The 20274-nt window shown below is 39.2% G+C and overlaps 1 protein-coding gene across 1 annotated transcript; it reads right to left on the reverse strand.

The window, feature by feature from the left end:
- Positions 1-1866: 1866 nt before the first annotated feature.
- Positions 1867-20024, reverse strand: prkcq (protein kinase C, theta). Its single transcript, XM_018694947.2, has 18 exons — positions 19851-20024; positions 19112-19509; positions 14725-14924; positions 13576-13636; positions 10673-10853; positions 10549-10580; positions 10355-10440; positions 9745-9874; positions 8183-8292; positions 7708-7837; positions 7458-7627; positions 6741-6914; positions 6561-6652; positions 6404-6466; positions 6161-6299; positions 5760-5948; positions 5031-5159; positions 1867-3686 (listed from the first exon to the last, which is right to left on the reverse strand). Exons 2-18 carry the CDS (start codon positions 19227-19229, stop codon positions 3528-3530), a joined length of 2163 nt encoding a protein of 720 aa, XP_018550463.1. The 5' UTR covers positions 19230-19509; positions 19851-20024; the 3' UTR covers positions 1867-3527.
- Positions 20025-20274: the final 250 nt, after the last annotated feature.

Consider the following 20274-nt stretch of genomic DNA (forward strand, 5'->3'; position numbering starts at 1 on the left):
GAACAATTAACAGTCGCACTTTGTGAAAGCTGCGAAAATGTTATTTGCGGCGCAGCAGGGAGTTTATTTTGTCTTTAAAGTTGGCCAGAAGAGTCTGTGAGGAGTGTGGAAGTGTCTTCAAACGATGGTAAGTGTCGTTATTTGACCTACCAAGGTTTTCAAAGTTGGGCTTGTAAACCAGTTAACCGCAATTCTACCACAGTGTGTGACGTTGAATAAAAATAGAGGCACAAACTTATGGTGAATATGCTAAAGGAGAATAACTATAATGTTATCAAGTAAAATGTGCCACTGTAAAAGCCGCAGAGCATTTTCACGATGATCTCAAATATGATAAACCTTAACTACATGACCACAGTATAACTCTTTCAGTGCCATTGATTCAGTGAGTTGGCTGCTACAGATTGAGCCCCATTTTTTAGTTTATATTTGTCAGCATTTTGGAAAGTTAAATACGCCGAGTTAGCCATTAGCAGTCCGTGTTTGCGATGTAGTCATGATTGTACAGACACGTATCACTGAATTACTCTAATATTGAAGAAAACTTGAAAATGTAATGATTCACAGTCACGTTCTGTAGCGTCTTTATTTAAATGTTTTCTTTCTGGGAAGCCACAGTGTATCTGGAAATATGTGTATCATGCCTGTGTGTTCAGATTTGATTGAGATATGACTAATTTGTGACACAAACCGTGGCATTAATGCAATTAGGGTTTTTAAAAAGCCACTGAAACCACCCCTGTGGTACAAAAGTAGCCAGGATTATAACAAGCTGCCCACATCAAGTTTTATCCACCCAGTCTGACAACACTGTATGCAACGTAGCATGCAATGTACTGGTGTTAGCATTGCTCTCCACACTGATAATGTATGTCATAGTGTTAGTATGGAGCATTAAATCCATTAATCCTCTGGGGACACATGAATGGTTTTGTCCTCTAATTTTTTATTCTCTACACCTGTCACCCACCACAAGTGTTTTACCCCCCTCCACATGCCATCAAGTATCTCTGCAGTTATACACGCTATTACATTCTCATAAAAATGTTTGTTGTCACCATTTGTTATCATCAGCAGCCAAATGTCTGTTTTAATATCGCTAGGTTCAGTTTTATTTTGTATTTTGTTATGGCCTCATCTGGTTTCCACTGCCATAGTTTGTGGGAAATGTCATTTTTGTTATTTCAAGACAGTGTGTCATCTCAGTCCTTATCCTGTTACTCAGTAAACCACAGGAATGTTGTAATTTAATGAAGCCAACAGGGTGACCACTACATTGTGTGGGTGAAGACATTGTTAAATGGAAATGATGCTGCACACTGTACACCAAATTATCCTTGATTACTAGGAAGAGGTTTGATGTCAACTGAGGGCACCACCATACTCCAACTAAAGAAATACCCTGAAGAGAGAGAGAAGTGGCTCAGTTGTGCAGTTTCCTGTTTAATGCTATGTGCAGTGCAGTTAAATATGTGTGGTATTACTGGTCAGGAGGTGCTGCACCAATGTGTTTTACAGACATTGTGTATTGTCTCAGTTAGGTGGTAAACAGTTGGGATTGGCCCTGTTGCATTTAATTAAAAGGAACTTAATGTTCTGTAGAGGAGTTGAACAATAAATAATACAGAATTGGTATGCAAATTATTAACTGACCCTACAAGAAATTGAATAGTTTTAGATGTTTCCTCCACTTCTTAGTAAATTTCATTCACTTTGGAAAATATTTTCATGGGAAATTTTTAAGTGGAAAAACTGAGGCGGTTCATGTTTCTGTCAACACCTCCACCTCCACTCTCTCAGTTTTATCTGATGACTAATGCTACACATGAACGAAAGTATTGTTGTCAGAAACAAAACAGACAGCGGTTTAAAAAAGAAAAGGAAAAACAACAACACACATTTTATTGTACATGATTCAGAACAATAAAAACTACAGTATGTAGGGATCTAAGTAGCTGATCCAAATAACAGCATAGAAATAACACCTGAGGTACAATAAGAAAACAATCAAAAAACATTACCCTGTAACTCACTTCTGCTACACAGTAAGAGATCTATTCAAACAACAGTACAGTATATCAACATGATTACATTACAGTTATTTACACAAATGTATTTTTAACATTTGTACCCAAAATGGAGGTAAAAGACACAGTATTCTATGGAATAGGACAAGGAATAAAACAACAACAGGACAACAGATTGAATTTGGTGTAATCAAATTTCTCAGTTTGCTTCACTTGAAGTGAAGAAATGAACTTCATAAAGTATTATGAGGCACCATAAGTTAATTACAAGCACATTTTCTATTGATAAACACACCCCGATAAGCACGACAGCAAGGGTTGAATAACTTAAAATGAAACTCTGGTATTGTGGACCTTATTTTCCCATATTTTGGGGAGTAAATGATTAATTGGGAGAAAATTCTTTGGAATCTGTGACATATTGAATGAGAACAGTAGCCACCATGAACAGCTGCTACAATGTAATCCAAAGGCCAATTGTCATCCTCATAGTGACAGGCTCAGATTGTCGTTACAAATAGGATTCCTACAGAGATAGACCTTTTTATTTAGTATGATTCCATTGACAAAAACAGTAATTTTATTGTGCAGAACTCAGGAGCCCCTGGAGTACCCGTGACTGAATTGGTTAGTTTGCTTATGTTATTGTGTGGTGCTTTTACTCATGAGAATACTTCTTCCACCACTGACAGTCACACAATAACACAAACAAACTGACTGAGGCAGTGGTATTCCAACACCTCCCATGTTCTGCTCGGTAAAATTACTGTTTTTGTCAATGGAGTCTGGTAGTGATATGTAGTGACATTTCTGGTTAAATGAAAAGACACTTTTATAATAACAATCTGAATCTGTCAGTGACAAAAACAAGCACTTTAGGGGACGTACTTTGACATGGACAGTTGTCCACTGGATTACTTTGCAGCAGTTATTCGTGGTTGCTGGTTACACTGTTCTTGCTAAATACTGCACAGATTCCAAATGTGGAATTTTGTCCCTATCAATCACTTACACCCAAATATATGGGAAAATAAAAACACCTGAGTTGTCTTCTTTTAAGGGGAAATTCTATAGATAATTAATTACATGCATTAAATTGGTGAGTTATGTTTTAGCCTACACACAATTTGACAAATTATATGTGACATATCATAATGGACTTCAGGTAAACTGTGATTTTTTATGTTAAGAGTCTTGGTTTATCTTCTTTGCCTCCCTGTCTCAGCACATACCTATTTGTTTTTTGGCTGTTTTTGAAGATATTTGAGATTTGAATGGGGAGATACAGAAAGGATGTTCAATAAATATCCCGTCACAGTTGCGTTTGTGTGCCTTACATCCTGTACACACCCTTTAGTGGTTATCATCATCTTTACAGATACAGCTGAATTTTGTGACATTCATGGTCTAAAGTCTGTGCAGTTTCTTTCGATTACAGTTAAGTGCTGGTTTGTGACTGAGCGGCTTGTCTTGTAGGTAGTTCGGTCGTTGGTCAGGTGGTCAGCGTGCTGCGATGCGAGCCATCCCCGGGTTAACGAAGGAGAAGTTCCTGAACATTGTCTGGTCGACGCTGTTGATGAGCGTCCGGTCGGCACAGGACAGCCGAGGCTTCTCGTTGATGAACTCTTTGTCAAAGTTGCTGCAGTCACTGGGCGACGACTTTGAAGGTAGAAAAGAAAATAATTTGATCAGTCTTTCAGGTTGTGTTGATTTTGTTTACATACATCCTAAAAAGAATCAGTTAATTGAGTCAATGTATGTCATTAAATGAAAAGTTCAGCAAACTTCAGGTGAAAAGATACTGGTTAACATTAATATTAAACTATAAAAACTGGAAAATGAAGTAACACAGCCCTTATCTTTGCTTACATTAAGGGTGCAATTTTTATTTTAATTTTGCATTTTGCACTCCAGATTGAGTTGTACATCCTCAGGTAATAATAAAGTACTTTTTAGTACAGTTCCCTCTCATCAGAATCAGAAAAAACTTTATTGATCCCCACAGGGAGAGTGAAAACTACTGTAGAATAGTAGTACTAATAAATACACAGTAAGTGAATTAAAAAAATGTCCAAATGCAAATGCAAAGTATGGACAAAAGTGCCAAAAAAAAGGAAACATGCAAACTAAATTAACAGTAATTCAACAGTAAATTCACTGTAGTGTGCAATGGTAAATTGAATAAAAAGTGTAAGGGAAGAAAATTATGAAATGATTCATAATAACAGTGAGATTATTATCTCCATAAGCTGTTATGTCTATGAAAAAAAAGTGAAAAATACACATGATAATTTCACAGGTAAAATTCTCAGATTGCTTTAAACGGTCAAAACCAAAAGGTATTTCATTTATAATGATCTAATACACAGAATAGCAAGAATTCTTGAGAAGCTGGGACCAGAGAATAGCTGGACTAGTCATATTGTCTTGATAGGAAACTAAAACCAAACCAGTTATTGTTAGGGTCAACTTATGAATCAGTGGTTAAAGTTTGAGTCATGCTATAATAAAAACATGCTTTTTAAAAGCTATTAGCATGAGGTGGGATGATGTGTGCCTTTCTTAGGCTTGGTTTTAGTGTCTCCTTCATAATAATCCTTTTACTGAAGCAGTTATCTACATTTTAATGTATTACTTTTGATTTTGTTTTCAGTGTTACTTCCAAGAAACTGGCAAAAGAAAAGTTTTTGTCAAGTGAGTCACCTCAAGAGCGTCTGAAAATATCACTCTGTCAAAGAGTCTGTGTTTTTCAGGGTATTTCAATGCTGCTTCCAAGTGTTTTGTTTCATTAAACAAGTTGTTTCATCTGCTTCCTTCTGGTGCAGCAGAAGAGACAGAAACTTAAATCTAAAACTGTTTTTTAATATCGATTTGCAAATAAGTCTGGCATGTTATTCGCTCAAACTAATTTGAATGCATCATATATCCTATCTATAATACATGGATTTGTCTTGTGTTTCTGAGTCTAGCCTGTAGCCTGTACATAGACCCAGCTGTACTTACTAAGGTTGGCCTGAAGGGTGGCGCCACCTCCCGCTGCTCCAGGGCATTCCAGTCAGTGCTGCTGAAGAAACTGTGCTGCCTGATATTTCCCTTCACTCCCAGCCGCTCCTCAGGCTCTCTGACAAACAGCTGCAGCACAAACACATTATACAGATCACATAGAATGAATATTCAGGCAGGTTTAATTAGTGCGGTTAAGGAGAGTTCAGTTTTTAACAGTGCGTTTCTTCCCCTGTGTTTATTTTTTCTGGCACAGGATTAGTGATTGAAAGATGTTAATAATATCTGATTTTATGCAGTATATTAGGATGGTAACTAACTACATTTTGTATATAAAATTGCAAAAAGTGAGAGAAATGTGAAAAATGCACATTATTTTCCCACATGACATCTTTAAATTGCTTGTTTTGTCCAGTCATCTATAAAAAATCCAAAAATATTTACTTGACTATCATATATGATCAAAAACAGAGATAATTCTCCAATTTCAGATGCTGCCACCAGTAACAACAAGCAAAACTTGATTAGAAATTTGTTATGGAAATGGACAGACATTGTAATTTCCAAGTGAGCCTACAAAAATAGACATAATCCAAACAGCATTTAACTAACCAATTATTTTATCCCCAGAAAAACAGAATTACAGAATTACTGTTTCAAGGGATTAAGTACTTCCCTAATACTGGGAATCGTTGAGTCATCTGAACACACACACACACAGCATCTAACCTTGACTAAAATGTCCTTGGCGTCTTTGGTGAGCCAGCGGGGATAAACAGGGTTGTCAGTGCGTATGGACTGAAACAGCTCCTCCTCGTCTCGGCCGTGGAACGGAGACTGACCGATCAGCATCTCATACAGCAGCACGCCAAACGACCACCAGTCCACTGAGCTGTTGTACTTCTGACCCAGCAGGATCTGATCACACAAACACACATTGTTAAAATATTAGCTATCCAGCTTTCCTTTGACGGTCACAGTGGGGGCTCATTCGGGCACAGAACAGCCCTGTTGAAACAGACAACCTCTAATGTTGCTTTCCAGATTTTCCTAAAAAGCCCTTTTGTGCCAAATCAACAACATGCAACATATATGAAAACATCCTTTAATCTACTAGGCTGTGCGGTCACCTCAGGGGCGATGTAGTCGGGCGTCCCACAGAAGGTGGAGGTCCGTGTGTCTTCCTGCATGTTCTCCTTACACATGCCAAAGTCTGCTATCTTTATGTGGCCCTCAGAGTCCAACAGCACGTTATCCAGCTTCAGATCTCTGCAGAGGAACAGGAGGAAAAAGCAAGGAATCAGAAAACTTTTCTCAGTTTGGCCTTTGGTTCTTAATCGTGTATCATTAATTCCAGATATCTGAGACTCTACCTGTAAATGATTCCTTTAGAGTGCAGGAACTGGAGCCCACAGATGATCTCAGCAGCATAGAAACTACAGAGAGGAAGAAGAGGGAAACATGGAGTATGTTCATTAAAGCGTGTATTAAATAAATATTGGATGTTGCGGCTTTCAACTGGGTACATACGTGGCTCTATGTAAGTCAAACTTATGGCAGCTCTGGATGTGGAACATCAGATCCCCTCCGTTTAGATACTCCATCACAAAGAACAGGTTCTCCTGGACACAAAAATGCAGAGACATCAGAGCTGTGTGAAGCGAACGTCTACAGATGAGCTCTGAACGTCCAAATGTACTTGGTTCTTACCTTGGTCTGGAAGGTGCAGTAAAGGTGTGTGAGGAAGGGATTTTCCCAGGCTAAAGACAGGACCCTCCTCTCCACCATTGTGCACTCAACATCGTCGTCCATCAGGACCACGTCCTTCTTTAGAGCCTTGATTGCGAAAAACTTCCCACTCTTTTTCAGCTCGGCTAAAAACACCTGGAGACACAACAAGAACGTCTGAAAAACAGCAGTCCTGTTGGACATGTTCATATGTTTTCTCATTCTTTTCCTGTTGCCCACCCATTCACATGCTGCAAAAGAACCGCGGACATCAAAGAAAACAAGAAGTCTGTGGTTTTCTGTAGAAACTGGCTGCACAACCAAGCGTGACCACAAGCCTCACAGTGTGCTCTATGAAAGCTGTATGTTGATGAGAATGACTAGAATATCAAGCTTTTATGTAATACTAGTGGAAAAAGTCTTTCCTTGACAGTTTTGTCTATTATTTATCTTACAGCTTTAAGAAATCCCATAAACAACACAGCAATAATCTGCCCTGTATTTCTAATTCTTCTCACCATTTCTCATTTGCTCTGTACATATGTTTTTTGTGTATTTACAGTTTATTCTTCCCTGTTAAATTTCAACAGATGATGCCTGTGAGATGTCAAATATTTACCCTCAGTGTTCTTTTTGTTGTAGTTACTACTAGTTTTCTTTGCTTTTCTTTTCTTCTATGAATCAGATCATCTCCAGTACCTTGCCAAAGCTGCCCTTCCCGAGCATCTTATGCAGGACAAAGTCGTCAATGATGAATTTGGATTGATGATCCTTCTTTGGGACAGCGTACAGAGGCTCTTCATCTGTTGGCGCCTCCCTGACCGGCCTGGTGAAGTCTGTTGGTCCCTCCCACGAAACACCCTGCAACTCTGCAAGTAAAGAGGCATGTTATTAAAAAAGAGGAAAGTGCAGGTATGATGAAAAGGATGATTTTTTAGAGCTTGTGTACCTTTGTTTGCAGGTGTAGCTGTGGCCGGTAAACCCATCACTAACCCAGACGGAGCTCGGACCATTCCTGGCTGGCCGATGCCTACTGGACCATCCCGACTGATGATGTCAGTTTCTCTGGTGCTTTTGGCCTGAAGATAAAAGGTAGGACCAGATTTTCTTTTTTAACTGGGCAGAAAAGTCACTAAAAACAACATCTAAATCATTTTTAGACCCCATAACTTTCCATTAAAACCCATCACCAGGAAAATGAACAACTTAACAGAACAGCATACAACCTTCTTAAACTTTCAGTGCAAAGATTAAGGTAAAAATTTGTGTCAAATACGCTACTCGAAAGGCTCATTAATGATGGCTGATTAGGTGTTTTAACTGCTTTAGGGAAGGTTTACTGAGGTGGATGTGGATGGAGAAAACTTTTGCCATATCAGAGATGGCGACATTTTTCAAAGAAACGGCTTTTTTCTGTGTCTGACCTGCTGTTTGCTCTCGATGATGGCCAGAGCTTCAGCCATCAGTTTTTGGTTGACCCCACAGAGGTTGGCCACTTTATTCTGGCATTTATGATGGACATTCATGCTGCATTCTGCACAGAAAAGACAGAATTAGCACAGTTTACCATGTAATAACAATGAAACTATAACAACACAACACTGGTTAATATTATTTTCTAAACTACTTTGATCAACATTGTTCTGAAAAGAGGATGTAAAGATTTGAGATAAGACAAAGTAAGATAAAGTTTTTTTTTCATGTGTGTCTTCCTCTTGTTGTTGTTGTGTGTATTCTCCACATAAAAGTGTGCACCAACAACACAACCAAGGCCTCACACAGACTGCATCAGCGTTTTGGCTTGTTCTGGAAATGTGATTAATTTCACATGGAACACTATATTCCCCACCTGCTGCAGCAGCTGCAGTTTGTTTCTGGGCGATGCTCGTCCAACACATGCAAAGAATTCAGTGCATATTTGTGACGGGAAATGTTGAAATATCTGCTGTTGTTGTGGCAGCTGTTGGAAGTATCATGTTGCTGTCAGCATTATCATCACTGTCCAGCCAAAAAATGTGTTGGTGTCTTGCATTTTGCAGATGTTTTTTATTGATTGGAAAAACTTGCCTGGCTCTTATGTTACACAAACCATTTAAAATTCACTGACCTCTGCATATCCTCGGCCTTGTCTGGTACATGTAAACCCCTTAGAGGCAGATTTGTGAACTTGTGCGACATAAATTTCTGTCTTTTTATGTTTGTTTTCCTAATTCTTAATTATTTTTCTTCATTGCACACTAACCTTTTTAGACAGATGCATTTTACTGCACACATTGTAGGAGCGTGTGACAAAGAAAACCTTTGAATATTAAAATCAGACTATGTGAAAAGTATTCAAAGTATTTGTTACTACACTAATTATTTCTGGCTTTTTTTGCCTGGTGATTATACACAGCTACCTACAGCTCTCTTGTACTGTTACATAGACAGCAAAAACCTATAATTATGAGCTCTTCCCTCCTAGCAACAGAGCAAAAGTTTCTTTTAGGCTTGCTGCAGTCAGGTACCTATGTCTCTTGCACTAACGCAAAGAGAGGTGTAACCTTAAAGGGGTTATTTGTGCATTTTCTCAGGTGCCAAACGCAACTTGTTGCTGGGAGTGGGTGGTGGTGATGGTTGCTTGCCAAGAACTTAAGCCAACATTGCTTTTACAATACAAGTGGTTAGAATACGCCCTCTGAGCAGAAGTACTTCTTCAGGGCAGTCTGAACGCTACAGTGAGTCGCTATCAGAAAGTGACAGGACAGGGCAGGGCTAACTGGTTAGCATGCTAGCTTCAGAAGAAGAGAAGAAATTCTCTTGGTGAGAAAAGGAATGAAGTTTGATGCTGAACATTTCTAATTTCGTTTAGCTCTTAATGCAAACATTGGCTGGGTAGCGATTGAAAAAACTTACAGATACCTTCCTTATATCTACTCTATATATACTCCAATATCTCAACACAGCAAGAAAAAACACAGAAATAAAAAAAACTCCTGCCTCTCACCCTCACATTTGAGGCCCTGCTTGGCGAGCCCCCACAGCAGAGTCCCGCAGTGTTCGCAGAAGGTGGGACTTTTATAGTTATAGACTTTGAACCTGTGGGGCATGTCGATCTTGAAGCGCTCCTTGTGGATCTACAAAAACACAGTGCATAGACAGCACATCATACGCTTTAGCATGGAGGCCTGAGTGTAGATTTAGCCTTGCGAAAGCAGGCTTGCAAGACTTTAGGATGGAAACAGACAAAGGCTAACAGAAGGAAATAAATCAGTAGTCAAAACGCTTCCTGTATCCCAACAGTGGGGGGTAGGTCTGTCGTTTACACTGTGTATTATAACATAAGGTTTTTTCATTCCCTTTTGGACTCATGAGCTCAGCAGACATGTGGCTGAGGGGGAAGTGAAACAAGAGCAAGAAGATAAAAGCAGCAGATGAGACAAGACAAGAATGTAATGATACTTCTGTACGAGGTGACTACTTGATTAGTAAGCATTATAACCACAAGTTTAAAAATCTTTTACACACACGTCAAATTTAACTCCGACTGCTCGGAAGAGAGAGCATCTGTCATTGAGTGATTTTCGTGAAACAGTGAGTGTGAGGCGGATACTTACCATTGTTTCTTTGCTGTTTATTGCTGAGCCAGTGCATTTGGCGATGACTTTGTCTATGCATTTTTTGTGGATAGCTGCGTTGCACTCTAAAAGACACAAGGATGGCAGGGTCAGACACACGGGAAAGGGAGGAACACATTGCTAAAACTCAGTCATCCAGAAGGTATATGAGCAGAAAATAAGCTGACACTTACGTCTGCACTGGTATCCCTGCTTGTTAAGACCCCTGCAGTGGAGACAAACTGGTGAAATGACTAATATGATAATGAAGAAAATGACTAATTTGGCAGTCTACGATATCCTCAGTCTGTAACGCACCAGACAAACTCTTTGCAGACAGAGCAGAAGGTCGGCTGAGGGAAGAATGTGGCGCTAAACTCATGGCATTTGACAACGTGAACTTTGGCCTGTTTGATGGCACCGCGTCGCTGATGGAGGGCAAACAACCCATCTCTCTCCCGCTCAGACTCAGGGTCTCCCTCAGACTGACCTGGAGCATCTGAAATACAATCAGACAATCTTTTATCTCTAAAAGGGAAAAAATGAGTTTAGCTTTCTGTGGACAGAGTGATGATTGCTTACTGCCAGGAAGGTTTCACACTAAGGTTTCTCACCTTTTGTGAGTGAGAAGGGTTTCTCATGTATGTTGTTGAGTTTCATTTTTACCAAAGACTTAATATATACTCTCTCATATGGTTTACAAAGTCTTCGTTTGGAGACCCACTTATAATTTTTGCAGTTTCATATGAAAACTTGGCTTTTTATCTTTAAATGAACTAGTAATTTGCTCAGCCCAATGTTTCATTCTAACACTACTGCAGCAATATTTAAAACATGAGAAAATGTAAAATTTAATTCTTTATTTGGCAAATTGTTAAACTCTGTAGGGTTAGCCTCATGAAACTGGTTAGTGACCATAATCAGTTTTTAACCATTGTATTGATTTTTATTCTAAAGTCTGTTGATTTTTTTTATCGGTGTATTTAAATATTCTGGCTCTTTTATCCACTTTTTGATTCATGCTGGCAAGTTTCTCCTATTAACCACTTAAAATACACCATTCCACCACGCTTTAGAAAGCACTACTTTAGGTCTGTTTTGATCTGGACTAAACTACATATCATTGTATCGGCTGTTGACATAGAATTGGTTCAGACCTGAGAGGTTCTTTTATAGGCCTCATATTCCCTTCTACCTGCCAAAAACATCAGCATAGCAAAAAGTTGTGCCATGTTTGTGCCTCTGTAACTTTAGTTCAGTATCTCTTCTCCTCATTCTGACTCTCTGATTGTAAAATCTAAAGAGTTCCCTTTCAGAGGAGACTAGTGTTATGACTATAATCAAAAGGGTTTAAGGACAGTAATTGTTTTATTTTGGGTACATTATAATCAGGCTTGTGCACCAAAAGGGGGTGTCTGGTAACAGATTAATCACAGTAGAGTGAATCTAATGATATGGTGACTCAATCACCTGCTGCGCTGAACTTTTTACATGTTGTATGTTTTGTTGTTGGTTTGAAACAGTTGAAAAGTAGTGTTTTGGCCAACACCTTCACATTTACAGTGATGCTGATTGATCCTGAAAGACTAAGAAATAGAATAAAAAGTAGTAGAGGCACTCTTTAGAGGTGGGTTGTGCATTGAGTGTAAGACTAAAGAGTTTGGTCATGCTTAGCATAGCTTAGCATAAAGACTGGAGGCAGGTGGAAACAGCTAGCCAGGCTCAATACAAACTTGGCTGAGATTTATCATTATTACTGTTATTAATATTATAAATACACACTTTCTCACCACTTTACTGGTACACTTACATAGTCCAATACGACAGCTCTGCTGCATATTCTCCTTTTATCAAGCTTAAAATGGTCAGATTAGTACCTCTCTGACAGCTCAAAACTGAACATCATTATTTTTGTAAAGGTACAGTTTATGGCTGAGCTCTTGTATTGGATTTCACTTGATTTCACAGGTGTCCCTAAGAAAGCGGTCACTGAGTGTATATATTTTTCTATTGTGTTACACCCCTCTCTCCTGATCCTTTTTTATATTACTGCGAGCAGCAAGAGTTTTCCTATATTCTGTCCAGAGCCCTGTAGTAGTTTGTCTTTAGGTCTATTGATCTGTTGTGTCAGAATGTTTGGATTGGAGTCAGACAGCCTCAACAGCATGAACAAAATACATTTCACATCCAGCTTTTGACCAACAGCAGCATTTAAAAAGTGTGTTTTTTTTGTCATGTTGACTCTGGTACTGCTTGCCCCTGAACCTCTGTACTTAACAGGTAGACACTGAGACTGATAACAGTCTTCCTTTTTGTAAAAAACACAAATATGTCCTCATAAAAGAACAAAGACAATTTGTCACATTGTTGTAAATTGTGTTTGTATGTAGTCGATGAGGAAGTTGTACAGATGAAATTGTCATGGCATACCCGTCTTTCTGCCACCTGTTGTTCTGAGCAGTGATTTCCTACTCACTGGGTCTAAATATAGGAACATGAGATAGCTTCTTCCTTTTAGTTACCCGGTGACTTCTCAGGCCTGTGGCACAGTGTTAATGTCGGGAAAGCACCAGTAAAAAGGATCCAACACAATGCAAACACATGTCCCATCAGCAGTGTTTAGAACCAGCAGAGGGCAGAGGGTCAACACTTTTATTTTTAGACTGAGAAAATGTAATTAGGCTCGGAATTAAGGCTCATTAAACCACACAAAGGTGCCAGTGATACAGTCTTATACTATAATAATAAAGGATTATACAGAAAATTGTAATTATTACTCACCCTCACTTTAACTATATTTATACAGTATTTTAGCCATTTTTCAACCCAAGAAATGCTTAATATTTGTTAGTGTGGAAAGTGTGAGCTAAAATTGAGTTTTTCTGCCTTGACTTGGTGAGAGTAGTTATCCTTTTTTTGGTTTGAAATACCTGACTTTTGTAAAAAAAAAAAGTATCATGTGGTGTACAGGACATTATTCATTTTCTTGTTTCTGTAAGCAGTAATTATATATATATATGTGTGTGTGTGTGTGTGTATATATATATATATAGGCAAAAAAAACAAAAAAACATTTCCTTTTTAAAATAAGGTTTCCAGGTTTTTTAGTTTGGACAACTGATTTCATTTGGTCATAGTTTCAGTTTTAGCTTTAGTTTTCCTCCACAGTCCTCTGTTTTACAGTGTATTGTAGTTTCTATAACTGATGGAGGGACACTCACCGCTTTTCTCTAGATAATATCTGGCCTCCATCAGCAGGCGACCCTGTGGCTTCAGTTCCAGCTAAAATAAAGAGAAACAGAAGGACAAACACTGAAGCAAACATAATATCGTAGAACATAAATTCATGAAGAAGAGTATAAAAAAGGGAAGTATGTAGATTCATGGTGCTGATGATGAACAGTGAGCGTCATGCAGACAGACAGACAGACTGTCTGGCACATAAGAACACACACAGACGACCAGATGACAGAGGAAGTTCAGCACCAGAATCTATTTGACTTCATTCGTTTGTTTTTGTTTCTTTGTTTAGCTAGTTTCTGGTAGAAGAGATAGTCAGTGTGATGTGTCTGCTGTCACTCAAAGCCAGGTCTTTCCAGGAAAAAAAAAAATCTGTGGTACGTAAGAAATGATGCCTTTTTAAGTTCTGATTGATTAAGAATGAATTTAGAAACAATTTGGACTTGGACAATGAAGCATTCTGATACATACAAACAGAGGTATTCAAACAGAGCTGTGCAAGTTTCATTTTTCTTCTGAAAAAGCTAAGTTCCCACAATCGACTCGAAAGCCTCCTACCATGATTGAGCAAAACAGAAACTGTCTAAGGTAAATGTACTTCTATCTGTAGACTAATACCAAGTATTATAAACATCTTTACAGAAAAAGCAACACCAGAAAAATCACTAATATATTATGAATGTGAATATATCACATACAATAATAAATGACTTGTTAAGAGTAATTAAATAGCGTTTGTAATCGTAGTGTGCCCACCAGCCACAAAAGAGAACGGCATGACTATAGTTTCTGAGCAAAAAATCTGACGTGTTTATGTGTTCAAATAGTTTTTCAGTCAAAGCTTGTAATTTTTTTTTACTTTCTGAGGTGTCATGAATGCAGCACAAGCATGCTGACTCTCTGACATCTCTTACTAAGACATCATTAATGTGTACACCTGTGCTTTTACTCCTATGGCATTTCATTTCAGTGCAGGTGATGTGTTGTACCCAAAATGAAGGCAGTCTTTTTTATTAATGGCTGAAAAGTGGGATTATCCATTTTGAAACACTTGGCCTTTTGACCCAAATGTGAGTCTGCCCATCTGGACTTTGCCAAAATGGGCCACACAGCCGGTCCACTGCACTAACCCAGATCTCCAGCTTGCCGTTCTCCTTCTTGCAGCGGGTTGCCAGCGAGTCCAAAGCCACCGTGGCTTCAGACTTCAGCTCTGCCGTCCGGTCCTTCACCATCACGTGCATGATGCGACCCCGGTGTATGTGAGCGTCAAACGTAGTGCTCCACGGCGGGTACATGGTGGGCTTCTTCTGCTTGTACACTTGGCCCTTCTCTGTAAAGAGAGTAACAAGAAAAGACACCTTCACTTTGACTTTCACTTCAGTACCTAGAAATCCTGTGCATCAACAAATTAAATTTCTTACTGTTACTTGCAGGGTAGAAAAGGAAGCCTAATATATCTCATTCTTATGCATAGATCAAATGAGATTATCCACTGAAATAGTCCCCAGCTAAGGCACTACTCCCTCCTTCACATCATCAGTATAAACAAATGGGCTTGGGGCAAAGAGCTGCAGACTGGGAAAGTGTTAAAAGGTTCCCATACTGTTGGTTTTGGTCTTTTCATGGCATTTGTTGACAATAATAAAAGTATAGAATATCACCAGCCCTGTCCTTTAAGCGTTTAACTCGCAAGTTTCGATTAATAAAATCCGGAAGACAGAGAAGATTTCCTGCTAGTGACGAAAACCGACACCAGGAATTAATCCAGGGCTGTAGGATGAACGTACAGGGGATCACTCTCAGTGGATTAGATGTTCTTTTACAGTCCCAAGCCGTCATTTAAAGCCAAATCCTTGACTTGTCTTTAGTTAAAATATGGTAATCTTATGCAGAGTGCAAGTGTCATTAGATGTTATAATGTATTACATCGAGGGTAATACATTTACTTTGCATTGCGTGATGTTGGATGTTGGATACCATCTGAATGTGTCACCACCTGGCCAGCAGACCTTTATGATCGTCGTTTAGAGATTTTCAATCACACAACATCGCCAGAAAAAAAAAAAAAGACCATCCTTACCTTCATAATTGACATCTGCTGATTTTTTTCCTCTGCAATAACATCCCACATATCCACTTACATAACGGCCACATGCCATCCTGTCGCTTCAACAATAAAGCCCACTAAGCCTTTTACTCCCAAAGTGATCTGCGGCCTTCTCCATCATCGGCTCATCGTCGGCTTGTCTGTCCACCAGCCCTGCCAGCTGCCATCTGTGCCGATTAAAGCACCAACGAAGAGAGGAGAAAATGTCTGTTTCTCCCCAGATAGATAGCCTACACCAGACTTTGTATGTGTGTGTGTTTTTAAAGAAAGTTTCCTTGCCAAATGAGAGGTGATATGTTTTGGTGTCAGTCAGTTCCTGTGTTATTCTTTGAAAAAGTACTAAGATGGCATTTAGACTAAGTTGTGCTCTCATGTGCCTGCAGCCTCTAGTACATCAAAGCAGCTTATATTTCCCTCTTTCTATGCACTGTAGGTGTATCAAAGATGTTCAGTAGAGACGTTGAGTTACATTTTGTTCGAGCGCTTAAATTCAAAGTTTTATTGTAGTTTTCTTATATCAAAAAAAAAGTTTCAGCCAGCTCTGCTCTGGCAAAATTATAAAATCCCTCAACAAAAACATGGCCTTTACTCAGCTGGTTTGCCACATTTGAGTAGTATTATAAAAGTGGAAGTTAATCAAGAATGGTAGCGCTGTCTGACAAGCTGTCGAGCAGGATTTTTCATCAACACGGGGACATCCTGTATCTCATATTGCAGAACAAAAGAAAAAGGAAACAGTGCTAAAATTCAGTTATGTGAGCTATTACGGACTTTTGTTGAAACTCAAAAGAAAAGGGCTTATTTACAGTACTGTGTTACTATAACTACAGCTATAGAGATACATTCACTTTCTATAAAAAGGGTTTCTTAAAGAATAATTTAAGAGAGTTTTGTCTTTGTCAAAATGCCTGTGAAAATACCAAACCAACAATTAATTTATTCTACAAACAAGTGACATACTAAAGTCTAATATGTCTTACTCCTCTGTGCCATAGAGCTCAATTCTTGTACAGAAACTATAAACATAGAAGTGAACCACACTATTTCACTGGGTGACATGTTTCTTTATTTTGACTCAGTCCCACACACACCACCCTGATTCCAGAAATACTCACAAGGGCGCCAAATTAGTATTAATCCACCACTGAAAATAAACACCAACAGACTTACATTGTTTACTCCTCTCTCAGTGACGTTTGCTGCAAACTACAGCTGTTTTATGACTGACCCTTTTTATGAATAAAAATTTAAATACATATTTGTGAGCTGTTATTAAAGAAATATGTCTAAAGGAACTAATTGGCTTGTAAAGGGAAGTAAGACACATTGTGGGATTTGTTGACAATAACAAAGGTATAAAATATGCCAGCCTCATTAAATACACAACAACTGCTGTGTTTACTTGACACCTTAATGCATAATCTGTATTTTCTATTTCTATTATTTTAATGATAATAATCATTATTATAAAGCCCTGGTAAACAGGAGCAGAGAGGCAGTGAGAAGTTGACTTTTGGCTCATCTCTAATTGAGAAACTTGATACATATACTATTTTGTTTTCAAAATAGTTTAAGCATCTTTTAATGGTCTTTGAATGGTTCAGCTCTGTTTACTGCTTGTGCTTGGCAGAGTCAAAAAAGACCCTAAATGAGCCTGAACACTTAACTTTGTAGTTACTTCAGAGGCAAAGCTGTTCATCGAGGCTTCCCATTGCTTTTATTTCAAGATGAATCAGCTGCAGTGAGCCAAAATGAAATGCCTGATGGAAGCTATCTTTTTTTTTTTTTTGGGGGGGGGGGGTAGCCAACCTCGGCGTTTCTCATCATCAGCTCCTAATTCCACAAACTCAGCATGGTGCCAGTGAGTAATGTATCCATCATGAACACTGAAAGCAGTAAAGCTTAGCTCATGTGACGTATAGTTATGTGCTCATAGGGAGAAAGGGAGGGGAAATGTAGTTTAAGTATTGCTCATATTTAAATATGTTGAGTGTCTTCATGTATCATACTGAGTTGTATTAATATATGATATACTATATGTTGTCAGAGTAGTCCAGCCATGGTAAAGATTTTTACCTGATTTTAAAATAAAATGAAACTAAATGACACTGTCCCTCCAGGGAGCCAGTGACGTGCTACATGAATGCTCACATAGACAGAGTCTTTCTCTGTCGCCTTGTAAGGGCCAGTGCTGTGGTTTTAGGAGGAAAAGAAACATCATTGCCCTCCTCTTTCCTCTCAGTGACACACTGTCTTTCAGCTCTGTTCAGCAGTGGTTAAAGATAGCCAGATGCAGAACAAAGATATCTGCTGTGAGTCCGTTATCATGCTGGGAAGTTTCCCAGAGTTATGACCCTGGACACAAATCAACAACCACAATGAAGATCTTTAAAAAAATTGGGATATGTAGGCGCACTATTTAAAAAAAAAAAAAGAGACAGTGACCCAGTCGCTTTTACAGTGTTGTCTTTATCTGTTGTACATGTATCAGTCTGGCCTCAGATATACCTCAGCAGTATTACTGTAGATAAAACCAGCAAAGCCAGCATACGTTTTAAAACCTTAGTTGACCTAAAAGCTGCAGTTACTACAACAATAGACCAATCTGAAGTGAAGCGAAAGTGAAACTATTTAAAGATTATCTGCCTGACCCCTGGTTTCTTACTTTTGTCATTGTTTTGGATACTGTCAAACAGCCTAAAAATGAAGACACCACTTCTACATTTCTATATTTATTCCCTACACCCACTGCTGTTGCGTCACAAAACATAAACGCAACACTTCCTGGGTGTCAGAGAAATTCTTTTTTCCAGTGAACATATGGTGCATCTTTGCTTGAAAAGCTGACTAATCGATGCTGATTAATCTTCTGTTGAAATTGATTAATTGACTAAATAGATTTAACAACATTAACAACAACTTTTAAATGAGTGTCTTCCTATAGGCAGCCAATGTTCTATTGTCGTGATCAATGCCACAATAAATGTGTATCTGATCAGTTATCAGCACAGTAGAATTGGACAACGCCGACTAGACCACAACTGGTCGTCAGTAACAGGCCAACGAAGGCTGAGATACTGGTCTAACCTGGGTGACATCACCAGTGATGAAATAGTTACTCGATTAACTAATTAGCCAATCGGCAGCCATTTAATCACCAATAATTCTTATCATCGATTAGCTGTGTATGTCAGGATAAACACCAAACATCCTCTGATTCCAGCTTCCTAATTGTGAGAATTTATTTCATTTGTCTGTTTTTATATTGTCGTTTCATTAGCTAAATGGGAATAATCAGTAGTTGCAGCCTTAATCACTAAAACCAATGATATAACCACAGTCTTCTCGTGAATCTGTCTGTTTCTATATAGATTTAATACACATACAAAAAAACCCAAACAGTCACTAACCTGTCTCGATGGCCTCTTTCATGTAGACAGCACAGTATGGGTTGAGCACTTCTTCATGGTAGGCCAGACCGGGATCGATCTCAAAGTTGGAGAAGCCGATGCGCAGGAAAGGTGACATGGCTGCGGACTTTTACTCTCTGACCTCTGCTCAAACAAAACCCTCTAGGAAACCTTCTTCGTAAAGTCGTGTGAACAGATGAGATTTCTCAGATTTTCTGTGTCGCTCGTCAACCACCTCTCCTCCACTGCAGTGTTTTGCCGACTGCCTCTTTTTCCTCTGGGGGAAAGATGGGCTGGCAGGGCGAGAGGAGGAGGAGGAGGAGGAGGACAACGCAGAGGAGGTTGGGGGGGAGTGAAGAGGAGGCTCACTGTTTTCCGCCCTTGACGCTTTACACAACCTGTGAGAGGAAGAGAGAGAGACAAAGAAAGAGATTTCAATACCAGCGACATCGTAACCACAAGGGCTGGCTCTGAGCGAGTCCCCCCCCCACCTCCCTCCACAAACTCAAAACTTAAGTCTGCTCCAGCTGGCTGCCAAAGCAGGGTTTTAAACTAAATCAACAACAAAACATCTCCCCGTTTGGTCTCCTCGGACAAAATAAAAGAGCTAATCAAAAGTGTTTACTGTATGAAAATGGGAAAATGTTTGAGGAGCTACACTGTTCACACCCTAAAACCCAAAGCTAGATAACAAACCAGTCCTCTCAACCTCATACAACGAAAATAAAACCACGCATACCTTCAGGACTTGTAAACACCAGCTGTCACTCTTGGCAGAGCCTTTGACACCTTGTGAAAATAAAATTATCTCTAAAAAACATCTTTTCTTTGTGTGAAAATAACACACTTGTGCTGCCTTGTACTGCAGCACTTTCTGATTGCACAGGCTTCGACTCAGTGACGGTCGATGTGATATTTGAGGCCTGCCGGAGAGCTCTGTGTGTGTGTCACTCCCAGTGGCTCAGAGGTGACTATTAATAGAGCTGAAATACTAAACGCAGATCAGGAATATACGGCCGCATGAGCCTGAGTCCGCAATACAAGTTGTCGTGGTCGTCATCGTCAGAGGCTCTGGCACAAGTCTCCTCCTTTACTCCCACTGACCCTGACTCATCAGTGTCATGTGGTTAGACAGGCATAGGAACATACACATTAGGTGGATG

This window comes from Lates calcarifer, linkage group LG18, assembly GCF_001640805.2.
Source record: "Lates calcarifer isolate ASB-BC8 linkage group LG18, TLL_Latcal_v3, whole genome shotgun sequence".
Classification (NCBI taxonomy): domain Eukaryota; kingdom Metazoa; phylum Chordata; class Actinopteri; family Centropomidae; genus Lates; species Lates calcarifer.